This window comes from Pantherophis guttatus, chromosome 17 (genome assembly GCF_059756535.1).
Source record: "Pantherophis guttatus breed Tessera chromosome 17, ASM5975653v1, whole genome shotgun sequence".
NCBI lineage: Eukaryota > Metazoa > Chordata > Lepidosauria > Squamata > Colubridae > Pantherophis > Pantherophis guttatus.
In genome coordinates this window covers 12273870-12300000 of record NC_142079.1, presented here as the reverse complement: position 1 = coordinate 12300000, position 26131 = coordinate 12273870, and the positions used below count along the sequence as shown (strand labels likewise).

At 46.0% G+C, this 26131-nt stretch overlaps 2 protein-coding genes across 2 annotated transcripts in view; one reads left to right on the top strand and one right to left on the bottom strand.

Annotated features, from left to right (window-relative positions):
- LOC117676069 (transmembrane protein 132D) overlaps nucleotides 1-20625 on the bottom strand; it is a 406180-nt gene extending 385555 nt beyond the window's left edge. Inside the window, exons 1-2 of the mRNA XM_087880598.1 lie at nucleotides 20447-20625; nucleotides 4311-4402 (exon numbers count right to left, since the gene is read on the bottom strand). The gene's annotated coding sequence lies outside the window, so the exon portion shown is untranslated. The remainder of the gene's footprint in view (nucleotides 1-4310; nucleotides 4403-20446) is intronic.
- FZD10 (frizzled class receptor 10) lies at nucleotides 20589-24657 on the top strand. Its single transcript, XM_034407353.3, has one exon. The coding sequence runs from the start codon at nucleotides 21325-21327 to the stop codon at nucleotides 23095-23097; it is 1773 nt and encodes a 590-aa protein (XP_034263244.3). The 5' UTR covers nucleotides 20589-21324; the 3' UTR covers nucleotides 23098-24657.
- Nucleotides 24658-26131: the final 1474 nt, after the last annotated feature.

Sequence of the window (26131 nt, the reverse complement as noted above, 5' to 3'; positions counted from 1 at the left end):
TGGGTGACTTTGGGACAATCAATCACCAGGAGACTGGGAGTTCTAGTCTCGCCTTAGCTATGAAAGATGGCTCGATGACTTTGGGACAATCACCAGGAGACTGGGAGTTCTAGTCCCGCCTTAGCCATGAAAGCTGGCTGGGTGACTTTGGGACAATCAATCACCAGGAGACTGGGAGTTCTAGTCCCGCCTTAGCTATGAAAGATGGCTGGGTGACTTTGGGACAATCACCAGGAGACTGGGAGTTCTAGTCCCGCCTTAGCTATGAAAGATGGCTCGGTGACTTTGGGACAATCACCAGGAGACTGGGAGTTCTAGTCCCGCCTTAGCCATGAAAGCTGGCTGGGTGACTTTGGGCCAATCACCAGGAGACAGTGAGTTCTAGTCCCACCTTAGGAATGAAAACTGGCTGGCTGACTTTGGGACAATCACCAGGAGACAGTGAGTTCTAGTCCCGCTTTAGGTATGAAAACTGGCTGGGTGACTTTGGGCCAATCACCAGGAGACAGTGAGTTCTAGTCCCACCTTAGGAATGAAAACTGGCTGGCTGACTTTGGGACAATCACCAGGAGACGGTGAGTTCTAGTCCTGCCTTAGCCATGAAAGATGGCTGGGTGACTTTGGACTCACATGACCTGCGGACACTTCAACTGTCGTAGATATGATCCAGTTGCCGAACATCTGGATTTTGACGTGAACACGGGGATGCCGCAACGGTCTTAAATGTGAAAAACGGACGTCACTTTTTTTTTCAGGGCTGTTGTAACTCTGGACGGTCACTAAATGAACTGTTGTTAAGTCGAGGACTCCCTACGCAGAGACACCAGCCTAGAAACTGGCCAGTCCTTCTCTCTCAGCCCTAAGAAGGAGTCAAAGACAAACCCCTTACAAGGAAACGGCAAGGAAATCTCCACCGAGTTGCCCGGAATCAATCCTGATTTGAAGGTCTCCATTGAAATGGGTTGAGAGAGAGAGCTGAAAATTTACAGCTGCAAAATTATAGTCTAGCTCTTCATTCATGAATGATTTGCTCCGGTTTCCCAAGTGAACTAAATACCTCTCCTATCCTTCTTTTTTTAATTTTTATTTTTTTCTGCAAAAGAATGGAAGACTTTGGTATGTGCTTAAACCACCAGGGTCCCTGCTGAGATCAAAGGAGGAGCACTCGGATGCTCCAATTGGTCCAGAACGCAGCAGCGCGGATAGTGACGGGAGCAGCATGGCGCTCCCATGTAACGCCTCTCCTGCGCGAGCTGCACTGGCTCCCGGTGGTCTTCCGGGTGCGCTTCAAGGTTTTGGTTATCACCTTTAGAGCGCTCCATGGCTTAGGACCTGTTTATCTACGGGACCGCCTACTACCACAAACAGCCTCCCACCGGCCAGTACGCTCCCATAGAGAGGGGCTCCTCAGGGTGCCGTCGGCCAAACAATGTCGACTGGCGGCCCCCAGGGGGAGAGCCTTCTCTGTGGGGGCACCTACGATTTGGAACGAGCTCCCCCCGGAGATACGTAGGATCCCGGATCTGCGCACCTTCCGCCGCGCGCTTAAGACCTTTCTATTTTATCAAGCTGGCCTGGCCTAAATCTTCTCCCCTTTTTAAATGCAAATTTTAATCTGTTTTTAAATTATTGGATATTTTAAATTTGTCTCAGCCAAATTATTATTATTTCTTATATATATATATAATTTTTATTAATATATTCTATACACTAATACACAAATAAAATATACAATCCTGCCACCATGGTATAATATGATTACATTGTCCATAAGTATAAAATCATTCCTTTATACATACATATTTGCCACCATATATATATACATCATCATATATCTATTCTATCCCACCTTTTCTGGACCCAATCGTACCATACTTTCCAACTGTTATAAAATTCTGAATTATTATTATAATATATATTATAATTATATATTATAATATATTATAATAATATTATTATTATATTATTATTATATATATATTATTATAATATATATATATATATATATATATATTATTATTATTATTATTATTATTATTATTATTATTATTATTATTATGAGCCAAATTATTTAATTCGTTTTTATTCTATTTTAAATTTTTGTATTTATGTGTTTTATTCTGCGGCTGTTCACCGCCCTGAGTCCTTCAGGAGTAGGGCAGTATATAAATCCAATAAAATCAAATCAAATCAAGATCAAAGGCCTGGCCTAACCCAACTCAAGAGTAAGATCTACTCCTGTCTCCTTATTAATACTTGCCACTAGGACCTTCGCTTCTAGCCCTCATTGACAGATGGGGGAGTGTCGAAATGAGACAACTGGAAGCGTCCTTTCAAGAAAGGGGAGGGGAGGTGGTGGCTGCCACTAATCCTGGGCAAACCCTCTTTTAAGTGAAAACACCTCCTCAAAGGCGAACAGATGCCCGGCTGTGAATTTCTCAGCAGCTGGAGAGCTGATGCCCTCTTTGTTGGGCCCAAATGGGGCAGGGTGAGGTTGGAGATGAAGGGATGATGGAGGGACCAGATCTGGTGCCAGTTGGTGCCTTCTGGAACGCTGAAGGACCATCACTCCAGACAGCCTGAATAGCAAAGGGGTAGAGGAAGAGGAAGCGGAGAAAGAGAAAGGAAGGAGAAGGGTGGAAGAAGGAGAAGGAGGAGGAAGGATGAAAGGGAGAGGAGAAGGATAGATGGAGGAAGAGAAGGAGAAAGAAAAGAAGGAAAGGAGAAGGAAGGATGAAAGGAAGAGGTGAAGGAGAATGAGGGGAGGAGAGGGGAGGAGGAGGTATGTGTCCTTGGTCCTTAGTGCTCTCTGATCTTGGTTGTTTTCTTGCAAATGTTTTACTACCTAACTAGGGAACATCATCTCTGCTAGAAAGGGGTGGGGTTTGTGGAATGGAAGAGGAGGCATGAAAGGGAGAGGAGAAGGAAAGAAGAGAAGAAGAAGGAAAAGAAGGGAAAGAGAAGGAAAAGGAATGATGAAAGGAAGAGGGGAAGGAGAATGATGGGAGGAGGAGGAGGAGGAGGAGGAGAAGGAAAAGGAGGAGAAGAAGGAGGAGGAGAAGAAGGAAAAGGAGGAGGAGGAGGAAAAGGAGGAGAAGGAAAGAAGAGAAGAAGGAGGAAAAGAAGGGAAAGAAAAGGAAAAGGAATGATGAAAGGAAGAGGGGAAGGAGAATGATGGGAGGAGGAGAAGGAGGAGGAGAAGGAAAAGGAGGAGAAGAAGGAGGAGAAGAAGAAGGAAAAGGAGGAGGAGGAGGAAAAGGAGGAGAAGGAAAGAAGAGAAGAAGGAGGAAAAGAAGGGAAAGAGAAGGAAAAGGAATGATGAAAGGAAGAGGAGAAGGAGAATGATGGGAGGAGGAGAAGGAGGAGGAGAAGGAAAGGGAGGAGAAGAAGGAGGAGGAGAAGAAGGAAAAGGAGGAGGAGGAGGAAAAGGAGGAGAAGGAAAGAAGAGAAGAAGGAGGAAAAGAAGGGAAAGAGAAGGAAAAGGAATGATGAAAGGAACAAGGGAAGGAGAATGATGGGAGGAGAAGGAGGAGAAGGAAAAGGAGAAGGAAAAGGAGGAGAAGAAGGAAAAGGAGGAGGAGGAGGGAGGAGGAGGAGGAGAAGGAGAAGGAGGAGGAGGAGGAAAAGGAGGAGAAGGAAAGAAGAGAAGAAGGAGGAAAAGAAGGGAAAGAGAAGGAAAAGGAATGATGAAAGGAACAAGGGAAGGAGAATGATGGGAGGAGGAGGAGAAGGAGGAGAAGGAAAAGGAGGAGAAGAAGGAAAAGGAGGAGGAGGAGGGAGGAGGAGGAGGAGAAGGAAAAGGAGAAGGAGGAAAGAAGAGAAGAAGAAGGGAAAGAAGGGAAAGAGAAGTAAAAGGAATGGTGAAAGGAACAGGGGAAGGAGAATGATGGGAGGAGGAGGAGAAGGAGGAGAAGGAAAAGGAGGAGAAGAAGAAGGAGGAGAAGGAAAAGGAGGAGAAGAAGGAAAAGGAGGAGGAGGAAGAGAGAGGAGGAGGAGGGAGGAGGAGGAGAAGAAGGAGAAGGAAAAGGAGAAGGAGGAGAAGGAAAGAAGAGAAGAAGAAGGAAAAGAAGGGAAAGAGAAGGAAAAGGAATGATGAAAGGAAGAGGGGAAGGAGAATGATAAGAGGAGAAGGAGGAGAAAGAAGAGGAGGAGAAGGAGAAGGAAAAGGAGAAGGAGGAGAAAGAAAAGAAGGAGAAGGGAGAGAGAGAAGGAGTAGGAGGAGAAGGAGGAAGAAAAGGAGGAGAAGGAGAAGGAGAAAGAAAAGGAGAAGGAGAAAGAAAAGAGCGAGATGATTCATGATAACTACTCACCACACAGAGACTTCCATTTCCCAATTGAATTAAGCCCATCATTCCAGAGTGTAAATTATAGAAAAATAGTCTTCAGTTACACCAGAAAGACTCTGAAAGAATAAATTAAGAATACAAATTGATCCATCACGCTCTTCCTTTGGAGGATGGGGGGGGGGCAAGCAATGTGTGAGCCACCGCGCAAAAAAGTCAATACATGCGCTTGTGAACATCGATCTCTGCAGCCCACCCTGCGCTGCATCTATAAAAGGCTTTCAGAGGCCCCCCTACTCTGAAAAAATTGCAAAAAAACAAAAACAAAACCAAAAAAAAAAAAACCCATTTGGGCACATCCAGGGAAGCCTGGGCCTCGCCAGAGCCCCGAGGGGGCAAGGAGTGGCCTAAGAAGAAAGAGAGGGATAGGTGTGTTAGACAGGTGAGTCCTACCTGCACCGGGGCTAGGTGCTTCTTTTTGTAAGCTTCATGCTGGAGCAGGTCCAAAGGAAAAGGGAGTCTCCGCACGACCGGTTTCCAGAGTTTGCGTTTCGCTCAAGAGTGCCCATAAAACAGGACAACCTGAAAAGTCTGTAGAGACTCTCCGTCATCCAGGTCCCGATTGGCCCAAAGAGGCTTTTTCTCAAGAGGCAACTGGACTTTCTTGTTTTTTCCTTCTGAAGACGTTTCGCTTCTCATCCAAGAAGCTTCTTCCGCTCTGACTTGGATGGTGAGGAATGGAAGGATTGATGCTCCTTGCAGGCAGCTGGTCGTTTGCATCCATTGAGAGGGTCCTTGAAGCACTTGGACGTTGATCTGTGTCCGATGTCTGAAAATTGCAGGCTACAGGAACCATTTGCACCACTCAGGTGACCCTGAGGACACAGGTAAACCTCCAAGTGGCCTCAACGACCCTCTGAATGAATGCAAATGACCAGCTGTCTGCAAGGAGCATCAGTCCTTCCATTCCCCACCATCCAGTCAGAGCTGAAGAAGCTTCTTGGATGAGAAGCGAAAGGTCTTCAGAAGAAAAACCAGAAAGTCCAATTGCCTCTTGAAAAAGTACCTTCAGGACAACTGAGGACACAGATAAACCTCCAAGTGCTTCAAGGACCCTCTAAAAGGATGCAAACGACCAGCTGTCTGCAAGGAGTATAAATCCTTCCTTCCCCCACCATCCAGTCAGAGCGGAAGAAGCTTCTTGGATGAGAAGCGAAAGGTCTTCAAAAGAAAAAACAAGGAAATCCAGTTGCCTCCTGAAAAAGCACCTGTGGGACAGGGTAATCCTGTATCGTTAAGAATCACCATCTTGAGAAAATGAGCCTCAAAATCAGAAGTCAGGATAGGTCATCCTTGACTGACGAACCCAGTTTGAGCCCCACATTTTTGTTGCTTTTGTTGTTTTTTGCCCCCATTTTATGACCTATCTGGCCACCGTTGTTAAGTGAATCTGGCTTCCCCCGTTGACTTTGCTTGGGGAGATGCTTGCAACAGTCGTAAGTGTGAAAAACAGTCGTAACTGTGAAAAACAGTCATGACTTCATTACAACAGCACTGCAAAAAGTGATATATGACTGTTTTTCACACGACCGTTTTTCACACTTATGACCATTTTTCACACTTACAACCATTTTTCACACTTACAACCATTGCGGGACCCCCATGGCCACCTGATCAAAATTCAAACACTCGGCAACTGACTCATATTTGATCCCCGTTTGCGACCTTTCCACAAGCAAAGTCAACAGGGGGGGGAGACAGATTCACTTAACAACCGGCTTAACTCATCAACTGCAATGATTCACTGAACAACCGAGGCAAGAAAGGTTAAATGTCTCACTGAACATCAGAAATTGTGGGTAAGTTGAGGGTTACTCCTTGAATTCCTCATACCTTATAAAATTAACAACGTATTTCCCTCGTAGGTGCACCGTAACCTTATGTGCTCCTTCCATATATTTTTAACCACGGTTATCCGTGTACATGAGCCACGGCGGCGCAAGCAGTACTGCAGGCTACTTCTGCTGCCTGCCGGCTGCCTGCAATTCAGCAGTTCGAATCTCACCAGGCTCAAGGTTGACTCAGCCTCCCATCCCTTTTGAGGTGGGTAAAATGAGGACCCAGATTGTTGGGGGCAAGAGGCTCACTCCGTAAACCATTTACAGAGGGCTGGAAAGCACTGTGAAGCGGTATATAAGTCTAAGTGCTATTGCTATTCCTTTTCTCCTTCCTTCCTTCCTTCCTTCCTTCCTTCCTTCTTTCCTTCCTTCCTTCCTCCCTCCCTCCCTCCCTCCCTCCTTCCTTCCTTCCTTCCTTCCTTCCGTCCTTCCGTCCTTCCTTCCTTCCATGGTGTGCAGTAGTTAGAATGCAGTATTGGGAGGCAAATTCTGCCCACTGCCAGCAGTTCGATTCTGAACTGGCTCAAGGTTGACTCAGCCTCCCATCCTTCCGAAGTGGGTAAAATGAGGAGACCCAGATTGTTGGGGGCAAGAGGCTGACTCTGCAAACCTCTTAGAGAGGGCTAGAAAGCACTGTAAAGCAGTATATAAGTCTAAGTGCTATTGCTATTCCTTTTCTCCTTCCTTCCTTCCTTCCTTCCTTCCTTCCTTCCTTCCTTCCTTCCTTCCTTCCTTCCTTCCTTCCTTCCTTCCTTCCATGGTGTGCAGTAGTTAGAATGCAGTATTGGGAGGCAAATTCTGCCCACTGCCAGCAGTTCGATTCTGAACTGGCTCAAGGTTGACTCAGCCTCCCATCCTTCCGAAGTGGGTAAAATGAAGAGACCCAGATTGTTGGGGGCAAGAGGCTGACTCTGCAAACCTCTTAGAGAGGGCTGGAAAGCACTGTGAAATGATATATAATTCTAAGTGCTATTGCTATTGCTACTCTGTACCATACACTAGATAAATAAATTAAATATATTCCAAGTCGGTGGTGGTTTAGCACACGCAGAGATAATTCTCCGTTTGAAAACAGCCCAGCCCAAGATTTGCATCAGAGAACAGTAGAAATCTTTTAACCATCAACAGGCCAAACAAGACAATCTACGTGAGACTGAGAAGTCATCAGCTTCTGCCTCTGATGACATGTTTTTTTTTTTTATCTCTAGATCAATGACACTGATTTTTTTTTTTTTTCTCATTTGCATCCTTGGACAAAACTTGCACATTTGATAAAGCAGCACATTGTCTTAAAACCCAGAAATATTTTTGTTGGGGATTTTACCTGAAACGTATAGCAAAGGGAATGCATATTTAATTATCCATGTATTAATTGCAGCTAGAATTGTTATTTGCACAAAACTGGAAAAGCGGAGAGATCCCTGCGGATGAGAAGGTGATGAGGAAAATATTAGAATGTGCAGAAACGAACAGATTAACACGTTCTTCAGAAGAGAAGGACTAGGAGTGACATGATAGTCTTCCAGTACTTGAGAGGCTGCCACAAAGAAGAGTGGGGGGGGGGGCTTTCAACCTAAGTCTGATATGAAATAGGATTTCCTGCCTAAGCAGGGGGTTGGACTAGAAGACCTCCAAGGGCCCTTCCAACTCTGTTATTCTGTTATAAGCCTGTCCGTCTCTCCTTTCCTTCCTAGCAAACCTGAGCCGTTTTCTCCTTGCAGGAAAACCAGGAGGGTGTTGAAACTTCAAAATTAGCCACCCATCCTTTTTCATTATAATTTTTAAAGAATGGCAGATTTTTCCCCCCGATTTTCTTCTTCCCTGGGAGACCATCATTCCATTCTGGAGAAAAGAAGAGGAAGAAGAGAAAGAGCAGGAGGAGGAGAGGAAGAAGAGGAGTAGAAAGAGGAGTAGAAAGAGGAGGAGGAGGAAGGAGGAGGAGGAAAAACAAGGAGGAAGAGAAGGAGAAGGAGGAGGAGAAGGAAACAGAGGAGAGGAAGAAGAGAAGGAGGAGAAGGAGACAGAGGAGAGGAAAAGGAGGAGGAGGAAGAGGAGGAGGGAGGAGAAGAAGAAGAAGAGGAGGAGGAGGAGATGGAGGAGAGGAAGAGGAGAAGGAGGAGGAGGCGGAAGGAAGAGGAGGAAAGAGGAGGAGGAGAAGGAGGAGAAGAAGTAGGAGGAGGAAGAGGAAAAACAAGGAGAAAGAGAAGGAGAAGGGGAGGAGGAGGAGGAGAATGAGGAGCAGGAGGAGAATGAGGAGGAAGAGAAGGAGGAGGAGGAGAGGAAGAAGAGAAAGAGGAGGAGGAGGAAGGAGGGGAAAGGAGAAGGAGAAGGAGAAGAAGGAAAAACAAGGAGGAAAAGAAGGAGAAGGAGGAGGAAGGAGGAGGAGGAGGAAAAACAAGGAGGAAGGGAAGGAGAAGGGAGGAGAAGGAAGAGAGGAAGAAGAGGAGGAGGAGGAGCCTGTGCCTTTAAGTGAGCAGGGAAGCCCAACGAGGGAAAGTTGGACAGTGAAAAGGCAATCAGGCTGGGAAAGAGATGGAGCTTAATCTAATTTGGTTGGAGGGGGTCGGCCCCTGGTGTTGTTTTCAAGACTGTGGGAATGGAAAGATCAGGAAGAGCAAATTCTCTCTCTGCAGCCAGAAACAGCGGGGCGTCCCTCCGTCCGTCCCTGATCCAAAGCCAGGCTAAGAAAAGGGATTAAAAAGGGGACGCTCAGAATGTGCATTTCATACAGCTGGCACCCTGTGGAAAGGCAGCAATATTTCAAACTCCCGTTCCAGAGAAGGAAAAAGACCGCTTGGAGAAAGGAAAAAAGAAAAAAACACAATACGAAGGCCGGCCAAAATTGTCTTAAAAGAGAGGAGGGGGTTTGTAGGGAGGAGGGGATGGGGAGAGAAAAAAGAGGGGGGGGTGGAGAGTGTCATTTTGTTTCCTGGGGTGGACTGTAAAACAAAGAAAAACCTGGTTTAAAAAAAAAATAAAGAACGCATGAGCCATATGGGGGGGAATCTGAAGTTCCACATCGTCCGGGGGTGGAAAAAACTTTTTAAAACTTCAAAAAGAGGGCTGTGAAAATATCTACAGACCCCTCGCATCCTGGACATAAACTGTTTCAACTCCTACCCTCAAAACGACGCTATAGAGCACTGCACACCAGAACAACTAGACACAAGGACAGTTTTTTTCCCCAAATGCCATCACTCTGCTAAACAAATATTTCCCTCAACACTGTCAAACTATTCACTAAGTCTGCATTACTATTAATCTTCTCATCGTTCCTATCACCCATCTCCTCCCACTTATGACTGCATGACTGTAACTGTTGCTGGTATCCTTACAATTTATATTGACTGTTTCCCTATGACTATCATTAAGCGTTGTACCTTATGATTCTTGACGAATTGTATTTTTATGTACACTGAGAGCATATGCACCAAAGACAAATTCCTTATGTGTTTCTTTTCTATTCTATTCCATTCCATTCCATTCTATTATATTATATTCTATACCATTTTCTATCCTATCCTATTTGTACCTTATAACTATCATTAAGTGTTGTACCTTATGATTCTTGATGAACATATCTTTTATTTTATGTACACTGAAAGTATATGCACCAAAGACAAATTCCTCGTGTGTCCAATCACACTTGGCCAATAAAGAATTCTATTCTATTCTATTCTATTCTATTCTATTCTATTCTATTCTATTCTATTCTATTCTATTCTATTCCATTCCATTCCATTCCATCCTAATTTCTCTTCTCTTCTCTTCTCTTCTCTTCTCTTCTCTTCTCTCTTCTCTTCTCTTCCATTTTCTATTCTATCCCATTTTCTGTCCTATTCCATTCTATTCCATCCTCAATTCTATTCTATTCTATTCTATTCTATTCTATTCTATTCTATTCTATTCTATTCTATTCTATTCTATTCTATTCTTCTATTCTATAGTGATTCACATTCAGACGCTTGACAACCGACTCCCATTTTTGATGGTTTGCAGTGTCTCGGGGGTGAGGGGTGGTCAGGTGATCTGCTTTTGCGACTTTCCGACAAGCCAAGTCAACAGGGAAGGCTGATTCACTTAACAACTGGATGACTAACTTAGCAACCGCAAGCGAACCAACTTAACCGACCAGGCGAGAAAAGCCGTAAAATGGGAGGGGGGAAAAACTTATTTCACCAATGTCTCACTTAACGATGTCAATTTTGGGCTCAATGGGGGGTCGTATGTCGAGGACCCCCTGTAGTAATGGGACAGCTCCAATGTTTCGCTTAACAACCATGGCAAGAAAGGATGTAAACATGGGGCAAAACTGACTTAAGGAAGGTCTCCCTTAGCAAAAAACAAAAAAATTTGGGGCTCAGTTCTGGTCGCAAGTTAAGGACCAGCGTTGCCTTTATTGCCGTGACTGGCTTCGATTTAACCTCAGGAGAAGGTTGAATGGCTTGAAGAAGGCAGCATGTCACTGCTGAAGCGTGGGAAGCTGAAGGGAGCCGGCTCAAGGTTTCAGCCACTGCATTATCTAGATTTTTGGAGATGATTTTCGCTTTCCCCCTATCTTGTTTTTCCGGCTCGCGTCTGCAGAGGCTTGGTTTCATGGCCTCCCAATTAACCGAAAAGGATTTTTTTCCAACCTTTCCTTTCCTCCTGCCTCTGTGGAATATTACGTGGATCAAAGAGCCGAATCTTCTCTTTGCGTTACAACGCAACCGAATCTGTGATGATCCTTCCAGGGTTGAGTGTACACACGCCAACCCACGTTCCAGTTGCAAAAAAAAAGATGATTTAATCACTCTCCGAGTTGCGAGATGCTTCTGCTTGAGGAAGGGAGCTTTTAAGATGCATAAGGTTTCCTGCCTTGAGAAAGGGGTTGGACTAGAAGTCCTCTAAAGGTCCCTTCCGGCCCCTATGATTCCATGATTCCGATAAGAAGAGAATATTTGGTGAAATGACTCGGGGTTGGGTACTCTCTGAGTTGGTACTCTCTGAGCTTGGTTGTTTTCTTTGCAGATGTTTCATGACCCAACTAAGTTACATCATCAGTGCTAGAAGGGAAGTAGAGTTTGCAAAGGAGGAAGAGGAGGGTGGGAGGAGGAGGGGAAGGGAGGAAGAGGAGGAGGAAGAGGAAAACTGGGGTCCTTGATGCACTCTGAGCTTGGTTGTTTTCTTACAGATATTTCATTACCAAAAGAGCCTTGGTGGCGCAGCGGACTAAAGTGCTGTTAAGTAGCACCAGCTGCCTGCAATTACTGCAAGTTCAAATCTCACCAGGCTCAAGGTTGACTCAGCCTTCCATCCTTTCGAGGTAGGTAAAATGAGGACCCGGATTGTGGGGGCAATAAACTGACTTTGTTTAAAAAAGAACACCGCTTGGGGGGCCGAAAGCCCTACTAAGCAGGTATATACAAAAGTATGGAGGCTATTGCTTAACGTATTGTAAGCCGCCCTGAGTCTCCGGAGAAGGGCGGTATATAAATCGAACCAATAAATAAATAAATAAATAAATAAATAAATAAACAAACAAACAAACAAACAAACAAACAAAGTTACATCATCAGTGCTAGAAGGGAAATAGAGTTTGCAAAGGGGAGGAGGAAGAGGAGGGTGGGGAGAGGAGGGGAAGGGAGGAAGAGGAGGAGGAGGAAGAAGAAGAAGAAAACTGTGGGGTCCTTGATGATCTCTGAGCTTGGTTATTTTTTTACAGATGTTTCATTACCCAACTAAGTAACATCATCAGTGCTACAAGGGAGTGGGGTTTGTGAGGAGGAGGAGGAGGAGGAGGAGGAGGAGGAGGAGGAGGAGGAGGAGGAGGAGGAGGAGGAGGAGGAAGAGTAGGAGGAGGAAGAGGAGAGGAGGAGGAAAACTGTGGGGTCCTTGGTGCTCTCTAAGCTTGCTGGTTTTCTTGCAGACATTTCATGACCTGTCTAGGGAACATCATCAGCATTGGAAGGGAGTGAGCTTTGCAGAATGGAAAGGAGGACTGTGTGATCCTTGGTGCTCTCTGAGCTGGCTTCTTTTCTTGCGGATGTTTCATGACCCAACTAGGTAACATCATCAGTGCGAAAAGAGTGGTGTTTGCAGAGAGGAGGAGGAGGAGGAGGAGAGGGAGAGGAGGCGGGAAACGGGTGGGGGAAGAAGACGATGATTATGGGTCTGAGCCTGGTTATTTTCTTGCAGACATTTCATTACCCAACTGGGCAACATTATCAATGCTAGGGGGGATTCTATGATTCTATGTGTCATTTGGAAGGGAAATTGGGGAGAGTTTACATAAGAGGGCAGATTTAGGGCTGAAATAGATCTCCAAGGCTGAAGTTGCTTTGTTATTTGAAATCACGTTTAGTTACAAAACTTCATTAAAAAAAAAACCAAAAAAAAAAAAACTTGGCTTCCAATGTCCCCTCCCCCAACCCCCCCCTCCCCAATTTCCATCCATTTCAAGATCTTGCAATTTCCACCAGGGATGTACATGCTTTCCACCCCCCCACCCCTCCGCTTTCATCCATGGTTAAATATGTAAATAAAATGTCTAAAGTCATTCTTCAAAGAAGACAAAGGCGAAGAAAACAAGGCAGAGGGAAAAAAAAGACAAGCAGAAAATTCTTTCTCGGTTCTCTATAACATTTGCCCAGAGGGTGGGGGTGGGGGTTGGGGGTGGGGAGGCCAAGGCCAGAAAAAGTCTCCCAGCGGGGGTGTCCGCTGTGCCACGTAACACTCATTGGCGGGGGTGGGTGGGAAAAGCGCTTTTAAAGAAAGAAATACATATATAAATATATATTTTCTTCGGCGCCTTTTCTTTCTCCCTTCCTTTCCTTGCTTCCTGCTCTTTCTCTTTCATTCTTTCTATCCTTGTCTCTTTCCTCCTGTTTCTTTTTTCTTTCTTCTTTTCCCTTTTTCTTTCTCCTTTCCCTTCTTCCTTTCCTTCCTTCCTCCTGTTTCTTTTTTCTTTTCCCTTTTTCTTTCTCCTTTCCCTTCCTTTCCTTCCTTCCTTCTGTCCTTCCTTTCTTCCTCCGTTTACTTCCTTGTCCCTTTCTTGCTTTCTTTACATATGCTTTCTTTCCCTTTTTCTTTCCTTCCTACTTTCCCCTCCCCCCTCCTTCCTTTGCTTTCTTTCTCTCTTTCCTTCCTTCCTTCCCCTCCAACCCTCTTCTTTAAAGCAGTCACACTGAAATGAAAGCTAATTGAAGAAAGTGGCTGTTTTAATTCCCATCACCAAAACGAAAGAAAGAAAGAAAGAAAGAAAGAAAGAAAGAAAGAAAGAAAGAAAGAAAGAAAGAAAGGAAGGAGGGAGGGAGGGAGGGAGGGAAAGAAAGAAAGAAAGAGAAAAAGAAGAAAAAGAAAGGAGGGAGGGAGGAGGGAAAAAAAGAAAAGAGAGAGAGAAAGGAAGGAAGGAGGGAGGGAAGAAAGTGAAAGAAGGAAGGAAGGAAGGAAGGAAGGAAGGAAAGAAGGAAAGAAAGAGGAAGGAAGAAAGGAGGGAGGGAGGGAAAGAAAGAGAAAGAGAAAAAAGAAAAAAGAAAGGAGGAAAGAAAGGAAGGAGGGAGGAGGGAAAGAAAGAAAAAAGAGAGAGAGAAAGGAAGGAAGGAGGGAGGGAAGAAAGTGAAAGAAGGAAGGAAGGAAAGAAAGAAAGAAAGGAAGAGGAAGGAAGGAAGAAGAGAGGGAGGGAGGAGGGAAAGAAAGAGAAAGAAAGAAAAGAAAGAAAGGAGGGAGGGAGGGAGGAAAAGAAAGAGAAAGAAAAGAAAAAAGAAAGGGATGAGAGAAAGAAAGAAAGAAAAGAGAGAGAGAGAAAGGAAGGAAGGAGGGAGGGAAGAAAGAGGAAGGAAGGAAGGAAGGAAGGAAGGAAGGAAGGAAGGAAGGAAGAAAGAAAGAAAGAAAGAAAGAAAGAAAGAAAGAAAGAAAGAAAGAAAGAAAGAAAGAAAGAAAGAAAGAAAGTCAGGGACTAGCGAATTATCCAGAGTGGATGAAAACCCTTCACTTCCACAGGTGAAGATGCCTTAACAGGCAGGATTTCTACGAGGGGAATCTCGAAGTTTGCGTGTGAGTGTTTTATATTCCACTTCTTCCCACTCCTCCCAGCAAAGAGGAAGACAAACAGGAACGAGGGATGGACGTGCCATATTTTGGACAAGAAGGAAGACCCTCAAGATTCACTCCAACTTTTAGAAGTTCTTTAAAAACGTATTTCTGATGGTGACAGCAGCAGGACGGACGGCCCAGGACATTTTAGCCAAAGGTCATTTGAACCCTGTTCAGAGAAAGAGGGGGGGGGGCTTTATGAATTTCCCTCTGTATGAATCTTCTCTATTTTTTCCCCCCGTGACCCCCAACTGAGTGGCGCACAGAAAGGTCTACAATGCAAAGGACTGCTAAGAAAAACAAGCTTTGTTTCAGAGAGAATAGAAATTCTTTATTAATCCACTTTCAGACAGGCCTGATTTATGCTGAATCAGAGAAAGAGGTCTGGGCTCTTTGGAGTGCATAAATAGATCTCTCTCTCTCTCTCTCTCTCTTTCTATCTCTCTCTCTGTTTTTTTTCTCATTTTCTCCCTTTCTTTCTGTCTCATTACCTCTCTCCATCTCTCTCTCTCTCTCTTTCTCTTCTCATTCTTTTTCTCTCTCTCACCATCTCTTTTTCTCTGTCTTATTTCTTTCACCATTTTTCTTTCTCGTTCTTTTTCTCATTCTCTTCCTCTTTCTTTCTTATTCTCTTTCTCTTTTTCTCATTTCTTCCTTTCTTTCTGTCTTCATCTCTATTCTCTTTCTCATTCTCTCCCTCTTTCTAACTTATTCTCTCTCTCTCTTTTTCTCCCTTTCTTTCTGTCTTATTCTCTTTCCATCTCTTTTCTTTTTCTCCCTTTCTTATTTCTCTCCATCTCTTTTCTTTCTTCTTCTCATTCTTTCCCTTTTCTGTCTTATTCTCTCTCATTCTTTTTTCTGTTTTTCTCCCTTTCTGTCTTCTCTCTCTCCATCTTCCTCTCTCTCTTTTTCTCACTCTCTCTCCCTTTCTGACTTAATCTCTCTCATTCTTTTTTCTTTTTCTCCCTTTCTGTCTTCTCTCTCTCCATCTTCCTCTCTCTTTCTTTTTCTCACTCTCTCTCCCTTTCTGACTTATTCTCTCTCATTCTTTTTTCTTTTTCTCCCTTTCTTTCTGTCTTCTTCTCTCCATCTCTGTGTGTGTGTGTTTAGCTAAGACCTCTATCAATGCCCAGGAATGCAACCAACTCCGTTCCAAAATAAAGACATAAATCGCAACATACATATAACCCCTATTGAATATCATATATACAGGGACTCGGAATCCAATTCATAGACTGTGAAACTATGATCTGTTTAGCTGCATTTTTTAAAACACAGCTGGTCCTTAACTAACAACCATCCGTTTAGTGACCATTCAATGTTACAATGGGGGGGGGAAAGTGACTTACAACCAGTTTTCGCCCTTAAGATCCTAGCAGCATCCCATGTGGTCATGTGATAAAAATTCAGACGCTGGACGACTCGTATTTATGACGGGTGCGGCGTCCAGGGATCACGTGATCCCCTTTTGAGACCTTCCGACAAGCAAAGTCAGTGGGGAAGCCAGATTCACTTAACAACCGCATGACTCACTTAACAACCGCATGACTCACTTAACAACCGCATGACTCACTTAACAACCGCAATGATTCGCTTAACAACGGTGGCAAGAAAGGTCATAAAAATGGAGCAAAAACTCACTTAAAACACCGTCTCGCTTAGCAATGGACATTTTTGGCTCAATGGTGGTCACAGGTCAAGGACTACGTGTGGAAGCCACAGATGCCTGGATTCACATATGACACACTACTAAGCCTTCAGCAAGGGGCTTTCAAGCCTTTTCATGCAACATCACACATTATGCTATGCCCCTTTGCTTTCAACCTGCGGTGGCTGAATTAACACAACAGTCCAAACTCCCTATCAAACCAGCCCTCGTGCTTTAGAGCCAAATCATCATTAGTGCTTTAGAGCCACAATGTAAAAAAGATGTGGAGACTCTAGAAAGAGTGCAGAGAAGAGCAACCAGGATGATGAGGAGACTGAAGGCTAAAAGATAACGATGAACAGTTGCAGGAACTGGGCGTGGTTAGTCTAGTGAAGAGAAGGACCAGGGGAGATAGGATAGCAGTGGTCCAATATCTGAGGGGCTGCTACAGAGAGGAGGGGGTCAAGCTATTTTCCAAGACGCCTGAAGGCCAGACAAGGAATAATGGATGGAAACTGACCAAGGAGAGATTCAACCTGGAAATAAGGAGGAATTTTCTGACAGTGAGAACAATCAACCGATGGAACAGAAGTTGCCTTCAGAAGTTGTGGGAGCTTCATCACTGGAGGCTTTCAAGAAGAGACTGGACTGCCATCGGTCAGAAATGGTGTAGGGTCTCCTGCTTAGGTGTGGGTGGTGGTGGACTAGTGACCTACAAGGTCCCAATTCTGTTAATCTGAATCTAAGATGATTGAAGGCCTGGAGACTAAAACATGAAGAACGGTTGCAGGAACCGGGCCTGGCTATAAGGCAAGGACTATCTGTATGTAGATTTCCATAGTACTTTCTATCAACTGGCTTGCATCTTCAAGGCCTTCTCTTGAAGCTTTTCTCCAAAGGTCACGGCTGAGTTTTTGGGGGTGACACACTGTCCCCACGTCAGATTCCCCCACCCCTCTCTGCATCAGCCTAGCAAAGGATGGGCAGATTCATTGATTTGCCGCTGATCCAGAGATCACCGAGTGGAAAGCATAAATCCAACGGAATCTTGTTTCTTTTTGCACACAAATCATTGGAGACCCAAAGGTGTTGTTGTTTTTTCAAGAGGCAACTGGACACTCTGGTTTTTCTTTGAAGATGTTTCGCTTCTCATCCAAGAAGCTTCTTCAGCTCATTCAGCCTCTTCAGCTGAAGAAGCTTCTTGGATGAGAAGCAAAACGTCTTCAGAGAAAAACCAGAGTGTCCAGTTGCCTCTTGGAAAAGTACCGTTGGGGAAAGAAGGGAAGGGGAGGAGGAGGAAAGGAAAGAGAGAAAGGAAAGGAAATAGGGAAAGGAAATAGGGAAGGGGAAGGGGGGAGGAGGAAAGGAAAGGAAACAAAGAAAGGAAAGGAAATAGAGAAAGGAAATAGGGAAGGGGAAAGGGGGAGAGGAAAGTAGAGAAAGGAAAGGAAATAGGGAAATGAAATGAAATAGAGAAAGGAAAGGAAAGGAAAGGAAAGGAAAGGAAAGGAAAGGAAAGGAAAGGAAATAGAGAAGGGAAGGGAAGGGAAGGGAAGGAAAGGGAAGGGAAGGGAAGGGAAGGAAAGGGAAGGAAAGGGAAGGAAAGGAAAGGAAAGGAAAGGAAAGGAAAGGAAAGGAAAGGAAAGGAAAGGAAAGGAAAGGAAAGGAAAGGAAAGGAAAGGAAAATGTCTATAGAGATGCTCAGTCCTCCAGGACCTGATGTCCCAAAGGTGCTTTTTCAAGAGGCAACTGGACTTTCTGGGTTTTTTTTTCCTTCGAAAACATTTCGCTTCTCATCCAAGAAGCTTCTTCAGCTCTGAAGAATCTCTGACAAATCACTGCAGACTTCTCCTCTGTGGTTTTTCCCTTCCAAATGCAATTTGCATTCTCCCCCCCACCCTCCAGATTGAAGAAATTCAATATTTCTCTGTCTCAATCATCAGGATATTTTTATTTTAACTCCCTATTGTTTGGATGGGGCAGGCTACTTTAAGTTCTTTAGCACTCCCCCCTCCTCCTCCCTGCAAAAAAAAGGCCTAGACTTCTAACATTTAGTTGCTCAGATTTGGGACGAACTCTTCTCCCTCCGTTTGCCATCAAAGCTTCCATTCCATAAATAGAGGGACCACCGAAACCTCTGAGTCAACTCGATTTTTATGCGCTTTTGAGCCAGATCTTTATTACCCAGGCAATAAAAAGCATTCAAACACAATTCCTTTAAAACCTCCACCGCTACTTTTAAACAAATCTTCTCTTTCTTTTTCTTTCTCTCCCTTTTTTCTCTTTCTCTTTCCTTTCTTTCCCTTTCTTTCTCTCCCTCCCTTTTTCTTTTTTCTTTCTTTCTTTCTCTCCCTTTCTTTTTTCCTTTTTCTCTCCCTCCCTTTCTTTTTCTTTCTCTCTCTCTCTTCTTTTTCTTTCTTTTTCTTTCTTTCCCTCCCTCTTCTTTTTGTCACTTTTTCTTCTATTTTTCTTTCTCTCACTCTCTCCCTCCCTTTTTTTTCTTTCTTTCTCTTTTTCTTTTTTCTTTCTTTCTCTCTCTCCCTTTCTTTCTCTTTCCTTTCTTTCTTTCTTTTTCTTTTTCTCCTTCCTTTCTTTCTCTCCCTTTTTCTTTTCTCTTTCTTTCTCTCTCCCTTTCCTTTTTTTTCTTTCTTTCTCTTTCTTTTTCTCCCTTCTTTCTTTTTCTTTCTTTCTTTTTCTTTCTTTCTTTTCAAGAAAAGCTTTCCTTTTACACGTGCAGAAATAACAGTCGCCCAGGTTGAATTTTAGAAGTTTTACAGCCCTGTTTTCATGGCGTTAAGAAGAGGCAGCACCAGAGATGATGGTTAGCTGGGAAGAGAGCCCTTCTCATTAGACTGAAGCTGGAGAGGCCCATACAAACCCAACTGGAACTCCCGCCCCCCCCCAAAAAAAACCCCTTAGATCTGATTCTCCTGGAAGTTGCTACAACTTGGTGGCGCAGCAGACTAAAGTGCTGTTAAGTAACACCAGCTGCCTGCAATTACTGCAAGTTTGAATCACACCAGGCTCAAGGTTGACTCAGCCTTCCATCCTTCCGAGGTAGGCAATATGAGGACCCTGATTGTGGGGGCAATGAGCTGACTTTGTATAAAAAAGAACACCGCTTTAAAGGGGGGCAAAAGCCCTACTAAGCAGGTATATACAAAAGTATGAAGGCTATTGCTTAACGCATTGTAAGCCCCCCTCCAGAGAAGGGCGGCATATAAATCGAACAAATAAATAAACTTCTAAGCCTCCAGAAGTTGACACCAGAGTTTTTAATTTTGAAAAGATCTCTAGATCTAGAATAAAGCGTGTCATCTGCCGGAGGTTATCAGATGTTGAGTAATGCCGTATCATTTTAATCCTAATTAAGTGTAATTAAAAGGAGATGTTGGGCTTGGAGAGGAAGCTTCTGCTGGCGTACCGTTTCAAAATCAAATGTGGTTCTCCATCTTGGAAAAAAAAAAACCTAGGAATTATTGGGTGTATCAAGATCTTAACTCCAAGAATTCCCCAGCCAGCCATGCTTCACCAAATTCACCTCCGATGCTGTCTGGGGAACTCTGGGATGTTGAAGTCCACCCATCATAGGAGCTGACAAGGCTCACCAGCAGATTCAAAGACCTCCTGGTGAGCCTTGACCAGAATCTGCACAAGGCTCACCAGAATTCCCTGCAAACAAGGGAATTCTGTGTTCCAGAATCCCTTTGTTGCAAAGTCCATCATTTCCAATCAGGTGGTTTGGCAACCTCTAACAATAAAATGAGGATGGGTCCAAAAAGGGGCATGGAGGAACTTCTGCTTCTTGGAAACAAAGGTGGGGCGGATGATGATGATTGAGGATGATGATGAAGAAGATGATGATGGCAGCTAGTGTGGCAGAGCAGATCAAGGAAATCCAGATGAAGGAGCGATGGGGACCAGATTCTCAGCCCAAACTCCCTCTCTGGGTCATTTTAGGAATAACCCCAGGCCACATTCTGGAAAAAAGGGAAAGTTACAACCGTCACATAAATCAATAAACACTACTAAGACGGGCTGCAAGCAGCTCTTCCTCCTCTTTTACTCCTTTCCTTACAACAACCCTACTTGCAAGGATCAGGGGAGAAAGTTGAGAAAGTCTTAAAAGAGGGCGGAAGAAAGGGAGAAGGAAAGGAGGGAAGCTTTGGGAACGCGCGCCGATCAAGGGCTTCTCTCTTTTTTTGTTCTCTCTCTCTCTCTCTCTTCAACCCTCTCCCCGCCCCTCCTGTACCCCCAACCCCGGCTTTCTTTCTTCAGCTTCAAGGCGCCCCGTAGGTGCCGGCGCAAAAGGGACAGCCGGCTTCGCCTCTTTTCTCATGCAAAACCAGAGAGGCGAGCAAAGGAGGCGGAGGGGAGCCCAGGGGAAAGAGGGGGGGAGAAATAAGAGGAGGGGGGCTATGGCCGGACCTGTGCGCGTGCGCGGATCCGCATCACGGTCTGCTGCTGCTACTCCCGCCTCCTAAACCCCCCTTCTCCCCCCTCCCCTCCCGACTTCAGCAGCTGCAAAGCCTGCCTGGACTTACTTTTTTGGCTGAGCGCGCGCTCTGGAGAAAGCGAGCGCTTTTGGAGAGGGCGCTGCGCTTTTACGCGCGGCTTTGGCCACCCAGTGCTCCGTCTCGATCCGGGCGCAGGCGGCAGCCCCGGCTCTCCCTTCCCTCCGGCTGGCCGCTTTCTCTGCCCTCCCTCCCTCTTTCTTTCCCCACCCAGCCTGGCCGAGCCCTCCTTCTCCAACCGAGGGGGCGGAGACGCAAAAGTCAGCGGAGCGCCCGATTTCTCGGAGCAGAAAGCTCAGCAGAGAAGCAGCCGGAGAGGGCGCCCGCAGCCGGCCCGGGAAAGCAAGGAGCTGGCCAGCACGCACGGGGGCAGCCGATTCCCTCTTCCAGCGACCCCCGGGATCTGCAGAGGAAAAGGAGCCGGGAAAATTTGCATCCAGCAGCTTTCCCGGCTGCCGGCGAGCGAGAGCGGCGTGGAAGATTTTTGGAAACGGTCCTCCGGCATGCCGAGCCGCTGTAAGTCACCTCGCGCATGGAGCGCCACGAGAGGCGCGCGTCCGCTTCCTCGCCCTCTGCCCGACCGAGTTTAAGACCCCCCAACCCGGGCTGCGGAGCCGGACGAGCGTGGGAATGTCACGCTTTGGGTGGAAGTGAGCGGAGTTTGCGAAGCTTTGTTTGGGGGGTTTGGGATTCGAGAGCGCGGCGATTGCCATGAAGCCAGATTGGAGGCGGATGGAGTCCTTTCCGAAGAGGGCTTCGGAGGAGAGCTGGGGGCCGGGGTGCCCGTGATCTGACCGGCCCCCTCCCTCGCGGTTGCCCACTTCTCCGTCCTTCCCTCCCTTCCTCCACCACCAGCAGAACTTGGGGGGTTCCTCGGAGCGGTGAGGCAGCTTCCCGAGTTGGCCAACATGAGCTGCGGGCGGCGGCGGCGAAGGAGCTCCAGACAGACTCTGGCTGTGGTGCTGCATCTGGTGTGCTCCTGTTTCGGCATCAGCTCCATCGACATCGACCGGCCCGGGGACGGCCGGTGCCAACCCATCGAGATCCCCATGTGCAAAGACATCGGCTACAACATGACCCGGATGCCCAACTTAATGGGCCACGAGGACCAGCAGGACGCGGCCATACAACTGCACGAGTTCGCCCCGCTGGTAGAGTACGGCTGCCATGGCCACCTCAAATTCTTCCTCTGTTCCCTCTATGCCCCCATGTGCACCGAGCAGGTGTCCACACCCATCCCGGCCTGCCGGGTGATGTGCGAGCAGGCGCGGCTCAAGTGCTCACCCATTATGGAGCAGTTCAACTTCAGGTGGCCGGACTCTTTGGATTGCAGCAAACTGCCCAACAAAAACGACCCCAATTATTTGTGCATGGAAGCCCCCAGCAATGGCTCCGAGGAACCTCCCCGGGGATCCAGCATGCTCCCTCCCATGCTCTGGCCCCAGAGGCCCCACAGCGCCGGTCACGACCTGACCCAGCAGAAGGACGGGCTGGGCCGGCTCTCCTGCGAGAACCCCGGGAAGTTCCACCACGTGGAGAAGAGCGGTTCTTGTGCTCCACTCTGCATGACGGGAGTGGACGTTTACTGGAGCTGGGAGGATAAGCAGTTCGCCGTCATCTGGATGGCTGTCTGGTCCATCCTCTGCTTCTTCTCCAGCGCCTTCACCGTCCTGACTTTCCTGATCGACCCCCAGCGCTTCAAGTACCCGGAGAGGCCCATCATCTTCTTGTCCATGTGTTACTGCGTCTACTCTGTGGGCTACATCGTCCGTCTCTTCTCCGGAGCGGAGAACATCGCCTGCAATCCGGACAGCGGCCAACTCTACGTCATTCAAGAAGGTTTGGAGAGCACCGGCTGTACTTTGGTTTTCCTGATCCTCTACTACTTCGGCATGGCCAGCTCCTTGTGGTGGGTGATACTGACTTTGACATGGTTCCTGGCCGCGGGGAAGAAATGGGGCCACGAGGCCATTGAAGCCAACAGCAGTTACTTTCACTTGGCGGCTTGGGCCATCCCTGCCGTTAAGACTATTATGATCTTGGTCATGCGCCGGGTTGCAGGGGATGAGTTGACGGGCTTGTGCTACGTTGGCAGCATGGATGTCAATGCGCTGACCGGCTTCGTGCTGGTCCCTCTGGCTTGCTATCTCATTCTGGGGACGTCCTTCATCCTTTCGGGCTTCGTGGCCCTCTTCCACATCAGGAGAGTGATGAAAACCGGCGGGGAGAACACCGACAAGCTGGAGAAGCTCATGGTGAGGATCGGCGTCTTCTCCGTCTTGTATACCGTGCCGGCCACTTGTGTCATCGCGTGTTATTTTTATGAAAGATTGAACATGGGTTACTGGAAAGTTTTGGCTACCCAGCAAAAATGTAAGGTCAACAATCACACCAAGCACCTGGACTGCACCATGAGCGATTCCATCCCGGCCGTGGAGATCTTTATGGTCAAAATCTTTATGTTGCTGGTGGTGGGGATCACCAGCGGGGTCTGGATATGGACATCCAAAACTTTGCAATCCTGGCAAGGGGTTTGTAGCCGGAGGATCAAGAACAGGACTCGCAGGAAATCCACCAGCATGGTAGCAAGTGGGAGTCTTTACAAACAGACCAGCCAGACTTTGCCCAAAGGTCATCACGCAAAGTACGAGCCGGCTTTGCAACCTCCAACCTGTGTGTGACCACAGTGGACAAACAAGAAAGACCATAATAATATTATGAATCGGAATACTTGGAAAGCGACTGAAAGAGATGCCCCAGCGGTCAGCACAGCATTCAGGACTAAATGTTGTTGGTTTTTTTTTTTTTAATGCTTTTAAAACTTCTGTTGTTTTACCAAACAGCAAATTAAGAAGAGAGAATTGAAATCTTAAAATTCAAGGTCAGGGAAGGGGGGGGGAAAGGGGGGGAAAAATTAGTGCCTCGAATGTTAAACAAACATAAGTGCACTCTTTCTTTTTCTTTCTTTCTTTTTTCTTTCCTTCTTTCCTTTTCTTTCTCTTTTCTTTCTTTCTTTCTTTCTTTCTTTCTCTATCTTTTCTTTTTCTCTTCCTTCTTTCTTCTCTTCCTTCTCTCTCTCTCCCCCCTTAGTTTGCTAGTTTTTACATGCTTTGAAAAACTTTAGTAAAACTTCCTTCCTCCCTCCCTCCCTTTTTTCCTTCCTTTTTTCCTTCCTTTTTTCCTTCCTTCCTTCCTTCCTTCCTTCCTTCCTTCCCTTTCACTCTTTTACCAAATACCTTCCCTTCCTTCCTTTCTTCTCCCACCCTTCCTCCCTTTTCTGCCTTTCACTTTTACCAAATATCTTCCCTCCCTCCCTCCCTCCCTCCCTCCCTTCCTTCCTTCCTTCCTTCCTTCCTTCCTTCCTCTGTCCCTCCCTTCCCCTATTGATTCTTTGGCCAAGCCTTGGGGTGGATGAAAAACCTGGTGTTCTGACATGTAAATATTGGAATTTGGTTTGCTTTAGCGGTTTCTAACCCTTTAGACATAAGTACTGTATTTGTAGAGCTTTTTTTTAAAAAAAAAGAAAAGTGGAAAACTTGAAAGAGAACGTTAGGGAAGCAACCAGATCAGAGAGAAACAGAAGTTTGCATTCACCCTTGAAACCTTTGCAAAAGCAGAACCTGTTCTCAAATTTTTATCTTTATTTTTTTTTTTTTTGCCTTTTATCACACAAGACGGTCTCTCAAAATGGTCTCTTCCGCGGAAAATAATGTGCAATACAGGTTTTCTTTTTTTCTTCCCTTCTTCCTGCGTTTCATCCCCCTTGTTCCCTCCCCCCCACACACACACCACCCAGACCCATGCCTTGAAATACGAAACAAGTTGCCAGACATAAAAACGACAGAAGGGAATCTTTTAACAAAAGAACAGAGGGGTTCTAGTCCCTAGGAACCCTTCGGAGTTACACTTTGTGGCTTTTTAATGGAAATCGGACACGTTTAGAGAAGGGAGGGAGGGAGAGAGGGAGGGCCAGGCGCTGAAAAGAATCCAAAGGGGCTTATTGACTCTTTCCCATTGTTAAATAAGATTCAATCCATGAATAGATCAAGGAAACGATCCCATCTTCCTCCATTCCACCACCCCCACCCCCACAGCCCCAAAGAGAAAGCAGGGCACAGGGAGGTGGTAGCTAGCTTGTCCATCTAGCTTTCTCTATTTGTAATATACAGCTATTTTTCATGCCCTATTTTATTAAAACATGACGAGCGAGAAATAAAAACGACTTCTAGTTTGATAATGAGCATCCTCTCTCTGGCAGTCTATCATTTTGGGGAAGCCGGGTGGGGTGGGGGTGGGTGACCAGAGGAATGCCAATGCAGGTTGGCACCCACTGGATGGCATTTAGGGCAATGCCGCGGTGGTGAAGTGGCCAGAGCTGCTGTACAGCTCTTGTAAAGGAAGGAAGAAAATGGAGTGCCCTGCAACTTCTGGTGGCAAGTCGTTCCATCGGTGAATTGTTCTCACTATTAGCAAACTTCTCCTTAGTTCTCCTCGTTTCTAAGTTGGTTGGTTACAGTGGTGAAATGTAAAATTCGTTACTACCGGTTCTGTGGGCGTGGCTTGGTGGGGGGTGGGGGTGTAATGTGACAGTGGGTGTGGCCAACTTTAAAAAAAAAAAACTTTTAAAAGCATTTTTTCTACAACCTCTTCGGCCAAAGAGGTTGTAAAAAAATTCTTTTAAAAGCCTCTGACGATCCCAGCTGAGTTGCCTGATCGTCAGAGGCTTTTAAAAGCATTTTTTTCCTGCAATCTCTTTGGCCGAAGAGGTTGTAGAAAAAAATGCTTTTAAAAGCCTCTGACGATCCCAGCTGAGCTGCGCCATCATCAGAGGCTTTTTTTTTTAACTTTTAAAAGCATTTTTTCAGCCGAAGAGGTTGTAGAAAAAAATGCTTTTAAAAATAATAATAATAAAAGCCTCTGATGATTGCGCGGCTCAGCTGGGCCATGGCGGTGGGGGGGGCAGGGATTTTTGCTACCAGTTCTCTGAACCACCCGCCGCCATCGCTACCAGATCGGGCGATCCGGTCCGAACCGGGAGCATTTCACCCCTGGTTGGTTAGCTTTGCTTCTTGTCCTGCCTTACTTTGGATAATAGGTTGACCTCCTCTTTTTTGTGGCAGCCCCTCAAATATTGGAAGACTGCTATCATATCACCCCTAGTTCTTCTTGTTAGACTAGACATACCCAGTTCCTGCAACCGTTCTTTATATGTTTTAGCCTCCAGCCTCCAAATCCTCTTGGTTGCTCTTCTCTGCACTCTTTCGAGAGTCTCCACATCTTTTCTATATTGTGGTGCCCAAAACTGGATGCAATATTTCCGAGTGTGGTCTTACTAAGGCTTTGTAAAGCGGGAGTAGAACAGCTGCATTCATGGGAAGGCAAAGAAGAGCTCTGGGTGCAGGGGTGAAAAAAGGGAGGGCAGGAAAAAGCCAGAGAGAGCTGGCACTACATCTGGCAACTCTAGGAATCCAGCAGCCTGGTGCAGTGGTTAAAGCAGGGACTTTTGAACTCGGTTCTGGAGTTGGCCAGGATGTGGAAATGGGGCAGGGAGGTGCAAAATGAAAGCAAACTCTCATCCTTTCCTGGTTATTGAAAATTCTCAGCAAGAAACTTTTTAAACTGTCTACTCTACACGCCACCAAGAATTGCTCTGAGAGTGAGATGGGTGGTCTCTATAAATTTGATATACAGGGATCCTCGACTTACAACGATTCA